At 36.0% G+C, this 14,354-nt stretch overlaps 1 protein-coding gene across 2 annotated transcripts in view; it reads left to right on the top strand.

Annotated features, from left to right (window-relative positions):
• The window catches only part of LOC142353005 (uncharacterized), a 284,250-nt gene that overhangs the window by 231,616 nt on the left and 38,280 nt on the right, over positions 1–14,354 (top strand). For both annotated transcript variants that reach the window (XM_075405184.1, XM_075405183.1), the window contains one exon: positions 4,910–5,199. In XM_075405184.1, the coding sequence (XP_075261299.1) occupies positions 4,910–5,199 (290 nt within the window). The remainder of the gene's footprint in view (positions 1–4,909; positions 5,200–14,354) is intronic.

The raw sequence follows: 14,354 nt of genomic DNA, 5'->3' as shown, positions 1-14,354 counted from the left end.
GGAGAAAATGGTTGTTAGGAAGAAAACAAAAACAATTAGGTGGTTTGTCCAATCCCCAGTTTTCTTTAAGATCTACAGTGTAATTTTCTTTTAACAAAATATTGAGGAAAATTAAGAAAAGTAGCGTTTCTTTGGTTTTAGTTTTGAAAGCAGCATCCTAAGTTATAAAATGCCTGAGGTAAATATATTTGTCTTGGGGTTGCTTTAAAAAAATTACTGGTCTTTATGATTGAGTGACTGTGTATCATATCACTTAAAAACTGATTTTATTTCCGATTCGGGTACCGTAAGATCTTGCTGAATGAAAAAAATGCCGAGTGATTCCGGCCAATTTTAGAATGTACTGATTTAACTGGCGGGTGAGCTGCATCGATACTGTCTTTCGGATCCAGAGTGTTTTGATAAATTTGATGTCGATATCAAAGATGCCGCTTAATTCTGTCGCTGTGTTTTCCAAAATGTGTTTGAAACTAATAACACTCTCGTTGTTTTCGACTCGCAGAAAAATCTATCTTTACAGATGGATTTTTACAAAGTGCAGCTTTGAGATGTAATAGTTTTTATCGAGGACGCTGTTCCCGTAAACACATATTATATTATAAATTTTTTGGGTGCTGTTATACTGTTGAACTTTTATCAAGTGCAGGACTTGTGACGAAGGATAAAAATGAATAGCATTAGTAATGAGGTCTTGGACGTGATCATTATTTAACCTGCTGTCCGAGAGAATAAGAGTATTTGGTTATCTTGGTATTATTTTGGGATAGAATTGTCATCTTTGTTGTTGAACTGATGGTGCTTTCTGATCTTTTTAGTTGCGTTTTGATGATCAAGTTTTCAACCATTTTGTTGTTTGTTTTGCTGATGAAGGAACTCTTTCGTTTTTGAACTGTGATAGTAAGTAATTTGTTCAAAGATTTGTTCTCAGTTATTGGATGTTGTTTCCTCATTTTTCTAACTTTCTTTTTACCTCTGTCAGTATAGAAAAGGCTAGATGGTTTGTACTGGCAAATTTTCCATGCGACGGATTTCTCTGATTACTGGTCAAGTTCTTCTCAAATTAATTGGGGGAGCTGAGGTCAACTGAGTTTGTCTCACTATAATAGATTTTTATGGGCAATTTTTTCAATCTCTTCAAAACAATTCATAATATTTTCTTTTACTTTAACTTAAGAGATCTCAGCAACTTATAACACTTCTTAAGTGTTACGATCCTCAGATACTTGGTTTAAGTGTTTCATGTTGGTCTGTACTATTGGCTCTTCAAGTCTACAAATCTGTCGCAGTCTTTTTCCTCAGTCTGCCTGGAATGTTTTTCTTTACACTATTTTTGTTTTCACTCTCAAATTTTTCGAGTTTGTTTTTTTCGTTCATTTTTATTTGAGTCTATAATTTTACCCTAATTTGTGAGTGGAAATCTTTTGATTGGAGTGTTTTGTCTGCGAAGCACCACTCTCGCCGTACTCGAAAAACTGCATGTTGTAACTGGAGTAAAGAAATTGAGTTTAGGCAGATGCATGAGACTTCTTGACAAGTGAAAATGAGAGCTTTTAAATTGAGTTCCTAAACGAATTGAACTAGATGCTTTTTGCATTTTGAAAATCAATGTTTTTAGAAGAATTAAAGGTTTTTTTCGTCTGAGGTAACAAGGCTGATACCGCTGATTAAAGCTATGCGTAATCCGGAAATACACCTTCAAATTTGCTACGAAGTTGAATTCGCTGTTTGTGCTAATTCTGAAAATTTATAAGAATGGCTTATTAACTTATGATTTTCTGGAAGAAACTGGTGCTTACCCAGAACCTAGCAAGAGTTTTCTGATTGTCAAGCAGAATACTTTGGGGGAGCTCGATTTTGTTTGCGGAAAACATTACTTAGGGTGCTTTTTGAGCGATAATAACAGCCTGCAAGATTCTGTAAAATAAAAAATGGAGAACCGGCAAAAGAAAGAAAATAGCTTTTAGTCAGCTTTTACAAAATCAATTCTAGTCGAAGGGAATTTTTTGCATCTTCAGCTGTCACATTTGCCAGTAATGTGAACGACCTGATCCGTAAGATGCTCAGCCGATGTTTGACGTTTCTAAAAAAATCAGCTAGGTTGATAACATAGTCAACGCTGAGGCCCAATCAGCCGTCCATAGGGCAAGGCAGAGCCTTACGCAAAAATGGAATCAAATCAATCTCCGCAGTAGATTGAGCTGCCAGAGCAGGTGATCGAGACTGTGAAAAAGCTATTGGAGAGCAATTTCTGAAATGGGAATTTGTGTTGGTTGACAGCAAATACATAATTTTTGTCCAAAAACGAATATCTTGACTCGATTGCTCAACGCTATAGTCTTGCAGTAAATAAAACAAAATCTGATGGATGTTGCGAAGATTCAATGTTTAACATGCGTTAATCTGTAAGAAAGGAGGCCTCATTACGCAAGTGAATGTAGTAAAGGTTTTCAGTGAGTTGGCTAGCGTGGTATGGTCCTGCACTCGTCATGGGAGAACACTTTTAAGCCTACTGTTAGTGCCAATCTCTGCAGGGGAGTATGTGTCTCAGACTGCCATGTTCGATATCCATTTCACTGACACTGAGGCAAAATCTTATGCAACAGAAACCCGGTAGCCATTGGACACCTGAGATTAAGCGGAAGAATTATTTTGAATTATCTTCTTGCTCTCCTTGTGTTTAGTGTTGATGGCATGATGACCATAGAAAGCAGAAATGTTCTGAAAACACTAGCTGAGATTTGTCGTCAAAAGTTTTGTGTAGCAATTATTGGCTGCTGGGTCAAAACTTTTGTTTTGCGATCCGGAGAGCGTGAAACTTCTGTATCAGAGACACTAGATGCGAATGAGGATCTTTCCGTTTCGAAAATGGCGCCTTCATTTCTTGAACATTGGCATGTGTGATCACTGTTAGTGAGATCTTTGCATGTTGAACAATTTGGTGGTAATCTTAAATGATTACTTAAATAGTATGTCACAATGTGTAAATTAGTTGACCAATGAGTGGGGAATGGGACAAATTGATTCCAAAGTAACGAAAAATAACTAAGGAACTGAAAAAAATTGATGATCAAAAGTAGGACAATAAACATAGAGCATTAATTTAAATTGAATGCATTTCAGTGAATAATTGTTCTCGAACGAAGTTAGAAGCAATTATTGTAAACGTGTTACTCTTTTTTACGCAATTTTTTTGCTTGATCCTTTCGACTTTCCGAGTGACCTTTGCGCCCTTGACTTTTTCGTTTTGCCTGGTCTAAATTTTTCTCTCATTCAAAAGTTTACAGCTGAATTCAAGTGGCGAAAGTTCAATACCAGTAGTGCAATAAAAATTGCGCCGAAATTTTTGTATCTTCTACGTTAAATTTTATTAGTAGTTATACTGGTTCATAAAAACCTCTGAAATGGAAGCCCAGTAGTCGGTTGGAGAAATTGAGTAACTATTACTTTTATTAAATCATTGCTTAGCTACCGAATCAAATCGCTGTTACTATCACGTGTATTTATTTCCATTTTTAATAGCCGCCCTCATCTTCTCAGCCGGCTATTATAGCGCTCCTATTTTTTTTACAATTCAAAGAATTTGAATTGTATTGGGGCGCTGTCTTTTTTTTTTAAGATCTGTTCACACATTTTCATGATTTTTGAAGTCAAATTGGAGTAGTGATTTTGGTCACACTGAAACAGGAAGTGGAGCGAAAAAGCGAGTGGTTTTGCGGCGTGAATTTTTTTCGCTCTAATTTTAAAGTAGAGTGCGAAAATGGTGTTTGAACAAAAATTCGGTTTCTCGGTAGTGGTTTTTTGTTCACATGCGGCAATTTCACTCTGATTTTTACTGTTTTTTCAATTTTTTGGATCGGATTTTTTTTCTAAGTGGTTTCCCCAATCCATTCACAGCTCATTCAAGGCCTAGTTTTTTGTTTGAATTAAATTTTCATTTCTAGCTAGTGGTTTTTTTTGTTCACATGCGGCATTTTGACATTGATTTTTCGTTTTTTTTTCTTATTTTTTCATCTGATTTTTTTAAAATAGTTTTCTCAATTCACTCATAGTCCATTCTAGGTCTAGTTTTTCTGTTTAGTCAATGAAAATTCTTTGAATTGTACGTCAGGACTTGTCCTGCTATGTTTTTTTACTTCGTCGAATAAAAAAAAGTTTCGCTTTACCTCATTTTGCCGCCTTTTCAACATTTTGCGTGAAATCTTTTTGACTTCTCTAGGCTAGTTTCTCTCTTCTCTCATTCTGCTAAAAGTGATTTTGAACATCAGTTGCTCAGCAAAGCAATTCTAAATGAACAGAGTCAGTATAAAAAATTGAAGTCAGAAATAGAAACGGGATAAACCCATAAAGCCCTATTTTAGATGCCCGCTATTTGAACGTCGTTCCTATAAATATTAGTTACCTCTCTCTAATGCTTATTGTTATTGATAGTAGCCCCTGTAGCCTCTCTCTAAGAAACAGAAGTATGTTCAACTACGAAATGCCATCAAAATAAATTGGACTTAAAAAAATGTTTTTGTACAAAAATCTTTTTTTTTTCAATATCTTTTGTGATTTCAATCCCAATCATGCTTATTGGAATCAATGGCGGCTATTTTCCGGCAATCTGCCGGGTATGTTTCAACATTGTCATTTTTGCGGGAATTTTTAAAGACACGACCTTGTTGGTAACAACCTCTTATGACGTCATTTGAAAAATCCCCTTTGATGAAGTTAGTTACTCACCCCGCCCCAACCAGGCTGTAAGAGGTTCGAGCTCCCACTATCCGCTTGAGAGCAATTCTTTAACGTTAGTTGGTTTATGTACAGCCAAGTAATTTAGTTTCATTTAAAAACTTTGGTTCATTTTTTGGTTATGCAGCGGCCGTGTCGGTTATGTACTGGCTGTGCTATAATATATTAAAATCTGTAGGTTTTATATTTCCCTGCGAGAGGCCAGTTTGCGTGCCCTGGAACACGTATCCTTCCGAGCCAGACATTCACTGATGTCCAACATGATAATGCTGACCGACTCAGTCCGGACAGCCATCGATCGCAGCTGTCTGAAGCAAGATGCCCGACTGTTGATTCTCTCAGAGCCAGAAGTGAGCTACCAGGACAGAGTGGGAGTTGTGACGTCAGACTCGCTCCGAATAGCCGCCAGGAGGGAGAGCATTCGCCTGGACAAGTTGGAGAACTTTGGAGCTGGGCCGCATGCGAACGGTATGTTAAGCTTTGTACATATGAACGAGAGAAGAGAGCTACTTGCTAATGTCTGAGTTGGTTATAAAAAAGGTTTCGGCACTCCTTTTGTGTTCGATCTTAGACAAATTTATGACTTGCAAAAGGGATTCCGAAGAGGGTCATTAGAACAAATTACAGAATTGAGATGGTTAATAAAACAGGATCTGCGCTAACCACAAAGTATAGAAGGTTGTTTTCTAGTTTCTCTCTAGACCGCAAATTAGTGCACTTGATGACTTTTCATTGTTAGGATATTTTAGGATAAGTTTAACAGCTATTTAACACGACTAATAAAAACGCGGTGATTTCTTCAGTAGGACTTCTTTGCGGTTTATAATATGCGAACAACATAATTATGCTGTAACAGTTTAAATACAGATTTTCTCCGCTTGTAACAAGAGAAACGCACCGTCCAGCCTACAAAAAATTATGTTCAAAGAGCCGTAATGATAACAGTCTTGTTTTCAATTGTGATTTTATTGTTCTGTTTGATACAAGAAACTCCAAAATCTAAACGGAGAATGTCGTAAGTTCATTCTAGCCTTTTAAGCTTGCTTTCTACTGTGTTCTGGATCTCGCAATGCTACTGTTTTAATTCTCTTCTGTTTTAATCTCTATCTGTTGTCGATATAAATGACCATAAATTGCCCCTCAACCTCTAGATTTCACGGGTCTTTTCCATTATAGCCCCCCTCCCCATCATTTTACTTATAACATAATGGGGGCTATAACGAGAAAGACCCGATTTCACTTGGTGAAAATTGTTTGAAAGAATGATTGAAACACGTACATTATATGCTGTGCAACAAGTAAGTTGATAAATTTGATAGCGTTCTCTAATTTTATTTTTGTCAAATCCAGGGTAAAAGGTTCAAGACTTATAGCAATGATTTTGTTTAGTTTTATTATTTTAGTTTCTCCAATTTGTTCAACTGATCTGCTGGTCAGATACAGTAGTTCTAATTTTTTTCTTTGAATTCTTTGGATTGTATTTCAGGACTTGTCATACTATGTTTTGTTGTAAGATGTTTGGATCTTTTCCGTTTATGCCCCAGCTTTGTGTGTGCATATTATTTGCACCCTCAGACGCACGTGCCATAATTTTACATAATTATTTACTATCTAATGACACAGGCTCTGTAAATGGGGAGAGCATAACGTACTGGGGGCACAAACGGAAAAGATCCAATGTTTTCACACATTTTTCATGATCCTGATCTTTCAAAACGGCATAAACAGGTAAGGCCATTGGTCATTGTTTCTTTAGAGACCCAAAGCTGGCTTTAGTAGTCCTTCAAGTAGTCCAAGTTTTTGGGCCCAAAATTGTGCAATTTTTTTAAATCTTTTAAGTCATTTTTTGTTTGATCAGTCTTGAATTGACGTTTGTCAAAGTTGATAAAGGTCTTTTTCAAGATAGAATTTATTGTTTTTTATGAGCTATATGTTTTGATAGTGCAAACATAAACTCGCAAAAGGAACTAATTTTTGCGATTTTAATTATTTTGAAAATTTTTGTCATTTTTTGAGTTTCTTCAGCCTCGTGTGCTAGGGAACCTCATCTGGGGTTTAATAGTATGTTAGTGCATAGTTGCTAGGGGCAATGGAATGATTTTCAATGTTTTGATGTCACGAATTTTTGCAATTTATAGGGCTTTCAGTTTAGAAGCTGAATCAAGTATAGTTTTAGAATATAACTGAAACTGCACACCGAATTAGAACACTTTTTGAAACTACCCCAGTGATTCTGAAATTTTATCGTGTAAGATTGGACAAATTTCTGACAAAACCATCTTGCCAATAGCCTGTAAGGGGATGCATCTTCTTATCAGATCTGATAAGACGTTTATCAGATCTTATACGATAAAATTCCTCTTATAAGATCTTACACGATAAAAATTCCTCTTATAAGATCTTACACAATAAAAATTCCTCTTATAAGATCTTACACGATAAAAATTTCCTCTAATTTAATTTCCTGAAGTATGGTTTATTCTTCATATTGAAGACAATTAAGAGTTGCTCTCAAGCAGTAGCCGAAAAGCTACAGCATGCAACACTTAAATGTCAGAGCAACAAAGAGAAAAATATCTTATACTGTCTTGTAAGACTTATAAGGTATTGTAAAAAGATTATTTGAGTGGCAGGGGCTTTCTCCGAAGTGGTGATTATCAAACTAGGCTGAAATTGTTTTTTCAAAGACCAAAACTATCTTGGACTGCTAAGTTTAGCCATAGTACCCAGTTAAGACTCACACTAAAACTGCCGGCAAAACAGAATCAACAAGCATTTTTTTGTTTCATAATTGGTTAGCTGACCGATTCTTTTTTTACTTTCATAGGACCTTGACTACGTTATACAATTATATTGAAAAAATTAAAACATGTCATATCAGATCTTACACGATAAAAATTCCGTCTTATCAGATCTTACACGATAAAAATTCTGGTAAGGGGAATGTTTATCTTATAAGATGTCTTATTAGTTCTTACACAATAAAAATTCTGATAAGAAGAATGTTTATCTTATAAGATGTCTTATCAGATCGTACACGATAGAAATTCTGATAAGAGGAATGTTTATCTTATAAGATGTCTTATCAGATCTTACACGATAAAAATTCCTCTTAACAGAATTTTTATCGTGTAAGTTCTGATAAGAGGATTTTTTATCATGTAAGATCTGAGTAGATCTTACACGACAAAAATTCTTAGTCAGCATCTTATCAGATCTTACACGATAAAAATTCCAGAATCACTGGGGTAAGGAAGAATTCTGCAAATTTCTAAATTTTTTCTCTCTTCTTTTTTGTTACTTCAGTTGCAATTCCAATGTGCGTCAACGGTGGCTATTTCCTCGGCAATTTGCCGGCTATGTTTTCCTGACTAGTAAAGTCCCCGGGCTTTAACTTGTTGAGCAGTTTTCCAAAAGCTTTACTAGTTTTAAAGTTCATAATTTAACGTGAATGTAGAAGAGACATCAATATATAGGGCTGGTTTTCCTGAACTTAAGGTAGCTCCCCGAACGCCTACCGCTCGTCAGATGTTTTAGAGCAGTTTGGCTCAGTCCATGTTGGTTGGTTATGTTTTAGAGGGTTTGCCAACAAATTCAACTCGTAAAGGGCATTTTTTTGTGGTTTGGATACCCTTGTCCGCTTTTGCACCGTACTTGTTCTTGCCCCCATTCCCCACTCCCAATTACTTAAGATAGGGTCGCTGAGCTCAAACTAGCGATTACAAAAGCCAAGCGTTCGGTTTTGTTTGACTTTTAGGTTAGGCTAGCGTTCAGATGAAGACGCAAACTGTCTACCCCGCCTATTAAATGATTGGCTTTTCGGACATGCGGGTTCTGTTTTATGCTGCGTACTGATAATTAACAGCAATAAGGCCTTGCTAATAAGGCTGTTCTTGACCAGGATCAGAAGCTGGTTAGGTAAAAATGTCAATTAGTTGTGACCGCCGGCTAAAAAATCTGCTGGTTAGAGTACATGCTTGATAGTTAGATACAGATAGCGTAACGTTGGTAACAGGGCACTCTCCAGTAACTCAATCATTTTTATCAAGCATAGCTTCGAGGCATAATTAAAATCCCCTTCGAACTACAGATGACCCATAACAGTGTCTGAAATGGATTTTTATGAGCTGAACATCTCCATATTACACATGAAAAACTGGGCAAATTTTTTTTCTGAGTTGTACAAAGGTTTAACTCGATCCATAACATTTGTAACTCATTTAACCGTCATTATATCATGTTCTTTCTAATAGCCACCGTCATCTTCTCAGCCTGCTATTATAGCGCTTCTATTACATTCAAAGGTCTGTACATACATTTGTCAAATTGAAGTGATGATTTTGGTCACGCCGAAACAGGAAGTGGAGCGAAAAAGCGAGTGGTTTTGCGATGTGAAAATTTTTCACTCGAAAGCTCTAGTGAGAGAACGGTGTTTGAACGAAAAGTCGCTTACTCGCTCGTGGATTTCTTTGTTCGCATGCGGCGTTATGACTTTCAGTTTTACTGTTTTTTACGACTCTAAGATGAGTTACGTTGATCTGATTTTAAGACTTGAAGAGGCTTTATGGTTTTCTATTTTTTAATCGCCGCGTCAGCAATTCCAGGCGGCTATTATTGCGCTCCTAATTTTCTACAATTCGAAGAATTTGAATTGTATTGGGGCGCTGTTTTAAGATGTGTTCAGACATTTTTCAACACTTGATCTTTCAAAACGGGATAATCAGGTAAAGCCCAGCGGGCATTGAGTTTCATTAGAGGCCCAACGTGGGCTTTAGTAGTCCTTCAAGTGCTTAGATTGGTGCAGCTGCTGGGATGGCCTTAATTTAAGGTTAAAAGGTTATTTTGGAGTTTTTGGGCTCAAAATGGTGCAATTTTTCATGTTTTTTGTTTGATTAGTCCTATTTTGAAGATTTTAAGGGTTGATGAAGGCCTTTTGCCAGACAAAATTACTTGTTATGACCATTTTATGAGCTATATGTTTTGGTACTACAAACAGAAACACGCAAAACGATACTAATTTTTGCAATTTTCAAGTTTCTTTCAAATGTTTTTAATTTTTGGAGTTTTTCAACTTTCAGGGGCCAGTGAATCTCCTTTAAGGATTGATAATAAAGCACTACATAGTTTCTAGTTACATGATTGGTTTTAAACTTTTTAATGTCTCGAATAATAGCATTTGTTTGATAAAATCTGCAATTTTTTAATGTTTCCTAGAACTTTTGTCAATTTTTGATGTTTGTCAATTATCAAGTGCCAGAAAAGTTTTTTGCCTCAGTAGCCAGGTAACCTCATCCAGGGTTGATAGTATGTTATTAAATAGCTGCTTGTGGCAATTGAATGGTTTTCAACGTTTTAATAGAACGAGTTTCTTTTTTCAAATTTGACATTTTACTTCGTCCAAAAGATTTTTGTTTCGTCTTGCCCTGACTTTTTCAGTGACTTCTACTGCTTTGCAGTTAATGTTTGTCTTCGTGACGTCATTTCTGCTGTTAGGGCGATTGCGTGACTTCTGAACTCGCTTATGGAACTTTATGAACATTTACTAGTAAAAGATCAATAGTGTGCATCTAAGTAGTGCCAAACTTATATGTACTAATTCTTGAGTATTAGTCTTGAGTTTTGATTCCGAGAATTGTTTTCTGAAAAAGCTCTTTTGAGGGCTTTTTCCTTGTAGACCGTATGTGTATCATAAAATTAATAGTACGTATCTAACCCAAAAAATCTAGTGGTCTACTAAAGGACTTTTGGTCAATCTGCCTATCTTTTTTCTTTAGTTTTTTTCAATTCATGCGAGGCCACAAGCGTCTAACGCGGCTATTTCCCGGCAATCCGCTGGCTATGTTTTCGTAAGTGAGCGAGCAAGGAAACCGGAAGTTCAGGGAGTGAAAAAAGTTTGTGAAATTTGTTTCTATGAAGAACTTTGAAGAGCGGAGAAAAGGGAGTGGTCTTTTTGTTCATGCTTTCCTTTGAAACCGAGCGAGAAATGTAGGTGTGAAGAAACTTAACGAACAAATTTATCACATGCGGCTTTTTCAAGCGGTTTTTAATAGTCGCTAAGCGATAGCAGCTATTATTGGGGAAATCGTGGATTTTTTTTTCAATTCGTCGTTTTTATCCATGATTCTAGCGACCATTGACTTTTTCAATTTCAGTGACTGATACTGCTTTTCAGTCAAAATTTGCGTGCGTGTTATCATTTGTTCTGCTTTTAGGTCAATTGCGTGACTTACCTCGCCAAAAAAGTGACTTCTAACTCACTTAATGAACTCGTAAGTTTTATGAACATTGTTGAGTTAAAGATCAATAGTTGTGCATATAAGTAGTGACAAACGTATGTGCCTAATTCTTGAATTTTAGAGTCTTGAGTTCGATCTCGAATTTTAATTTTGAAAAAGCTCTTTTAGAGCATTTTCCTTATGGAGCGTATGTGTCTCATAAAATGACAGTCCGATTCTAATCCAAAAAGTAGTGACCTATTACAGGACTGGTGGTTAATCTGTCTATCTTATTTCTTTAGTTGTTTCAATTCCTTGGAAGAGCACAAGCGTCTTTTTCAGCAATCTGCCGGCTATGTTTGGAAATGCTAAGAGGTTATTAATTTCTCTCAAACGATGTTTGTAGCAATTATATTTGTTCTTTCGGTTTTTTTTATGCGATTTTTGCTTGACCGCTTTTTTGTCTAACTCGTTTGACTTTTCCTCCTCAAAAATGGGATAAACAGGTAGAGCCCAGAGAAAATTAAATTCTCTTAGAGCCATTCAGCTCACTTGTTTCCAAATATGCGATTCACAGAAACTGTTTTGGAGACTTATATTATAGTATGGAGGGCAGTTCTCAGAGGTTGACCCCCATAAGACTCCCGACCCTCGACACTTACTTCCCACTTACTTCATCTCCCACAGCCTCCCACTTACTTCATCTCCCTCAATCCCCACCCCTGCATAGTGTTTAGGCCGTAGCATCCGCTGCGCTCACTTCACGCCCCTGCAATTAAGCCAAAGCTATCCTGACTAAACCGTGGCTAGCTACTGACGAAGCCAACCGTTCGCCGGCTGTTTGAGAGCAATTCGACCGACCTTAGTCGATTATGTTTTTAGAGTTCTAAGGTTTTTTTGATAGCGTTTCCAAGGTTTTTTGAAGTTAAAGGGAGCTTTACCCTGATTTTCAACTAATTCTCCTGTTTTAAGGCTATTTTAGCGATTTCTGGCCTATTATTGTATTGTATTGCTTTTACTTGTTACTAATGGTGAGTTTAAGGCTTAATGCTTTTTTGAAATTCAAGATGTTTTCGTTTTTTTCGGCTTGTCCAAATTTGTGTGAGAAATTAAATTGTCTCGATTACTTGAAATATTGTTTTCCTTTTGCATTTGTTTTTGTACAAATTGGAAAATTAATAGATTTTTTGGTTCAAATTTTTTTGTTAAATTGTTTTTATTAAATTAAGATGCTTTTCTCTCTTCATTGATGCTTACTGCAATCAGAAATTCGACCGGCTGAATTTTTGGCAAAATTATCTTTTAGTCTTCCTCGGAATTCTTCTGGCTATGATTTTTTAATCGTCCAGTTATTCTGAAACAGGACCTAAAAGTCAATGCCGCACGTGCAAAAATTGATTGTTTTGTTGTTGAAAGAAATGGTATTCACCATACAAAAAATTGGTGTTTTTGTTCATACCAGCTTTCGAAAGAGAGCGAAGTAAGAAAAAAATATTCTCGCTAAGAGCTGCATTTTTGACCTCGTGCGGCTTTTACAAAGCGGTTTTAACTCTTAACGTTTCCAGCCTAAGTTGTATGTCTATTTTTTGGCTAATAGTTGTATGTTTGGAATCATTTTTGAGCGTATTTGGGTGTATTTTGAGCTTTTTTTGCCATTTTACCCTAATGAACGCTTTTTAGCTCTTTTTACAAGCTTATTCATTTTTTCATAACAGTCGGGGTCTTTCTTTGGTCAAGGTTAGCTGTTTTAGTGTATTTGGTGATCTTTTATTTGACTGCTTTCGATTTTGAGTTGTGTTTAATATAGAAAATGGAATTACCAATTTTTGGCTCATTTTGGCCTGTTTTTTTAAGTTTTTATAATTACTGATATAATTTGTTCTCATGTTTATTTTGCTTTTTTATTTCATTTGTTACAGTTTTTGACAGGCATTTGGTAGCTCGGTGATCGATATGAGAAATTTTTGAAGCATTTTGTCGTAGTAATTGATTGAAAGCAGCTTCTTTTTTGTTGAAAAATTGAAAAAAGATTTTTTTTGTGTGTTCCGTGTATACCGTCTTGTAGTTTTTCTTTCAATTGGTATTCCATTGTTGATTGCGAACAAATTTTCTTGAATGTTTTGCCAGTAATTTGTTCGGGGTTGCAACTTCTGACAAAATATTTTGAATAGCCGCCGTCACCCTCTCCATGGCTATTACTTAGGCGCTCTCCTTTTTTTTTAAAAAAATTCTCTTTACCTTTTGATCACTTTAAGTCACGATTTTCACGTTTGACGTCTGACTTACCTCACTCACTCTTTCAGCTGAATGGATTTTAAATTCTTTCACGCATTCAATTACGCAAGGTGGTGAATACTATCAAAGTCAAAAGATCGAAAGTGACGGGATGAACCGATAAAGTCCGGTCATTAAGCCATTGAGAAATAGGTTTTAAAAGTTCATTGGTGTTTTCTAGCTGACATTGATATTAAGTTTATTAACTTTCAGTTTAGAATCTGAATTAGGTATAGATTTTGGAATCCAACTGAAACTGAAAGTCAAAAGAAACTGATTTTGGAATCAACTGAAACTGAAAGTCAAATTAGAACACTTTTGACACAAAAATTTGACACAAAAAAGAGATAAATTGACCAAAAATTGGGTCAATTTCTTCTTTTTCCTGTTGCATTCCCTATGTGCATCAAGCGCGTCAAAGGTGGCTATATTCTGGCAATCTGCCGGCTTTGTTTAGATTTCTTTTATCATATCTTGACAGTTTTGGTTTCTCGTGTTAGTTTTACTGTTTTTGGTTTTTTGTTTGCAAATTTTGTTTGGTGAATAGTTGGCTGGGGTCTAAGTCAAGGTCTACTTCGAGTCTTTTCCGGAGTTTTCTGGCTATGTTCTCAATTTTGATTGGATTTTCTAAATGGTCTTCCTAATCCATTTATACTCCATTCTTGGTCTAGTTTTTTGTTTAGTCAATGAAAATTCGTTGAATTGTTTCATGACTTGTCCTGATTTGTTTTTACAATTCAAAGAATTTGAATTGTATTGGGGCGCTGTCTTTTTTTTAAGATCTGTTCACACATTTTCATGATTTTTGAAGTCAAATTGGAGTAGTGATTTTGGTCACGCCGAAACAGGAAGTGGAGCGAAAAAGCGAGTGGTTTTGCGGCGTGAAATTTTTTCGCTCTAAATTTAAAGTAGAGTGAGAAAACGGTGTTTGAACAAAAATTCGCTTTCTCGCTAGTGGTTTTTTTGTTCACATGCGGCAATTTCGCTTTGATTTTTTCTGTTTTTTCAATTTTTTGGATCGGATTTTTTTCTAAATGGTTTTCCCAATCCATTCTTAGTCCGTTCTTGGTCTAGTTTTCGTTTCTGTTTAGTCAATGAAAATTCTTTGAATTGTACGTCAGGACTTGTCCTGCT

The sequence above is a fragment of the Convolutriloba macropyga genome, chromosome 14, assembly GCF_964194025.1.
Source record: "Convolutriloba macropyga chromosome 14, txConMacr16.3, whole genome shotgun sequence".
In the NCBI taxonomy this organism is placed as follows: domain Eukaryota; kingdom Metazoa; phylum Xenacoelomorpha; order Acoela; family Convolutidae; genus Convolutriloba; species Convolutriloba macropyga.
Note: the sequence above shows the minus strand (reverse complement) of the source record. Positions and strands in the feature narration are given on the sequence as shown.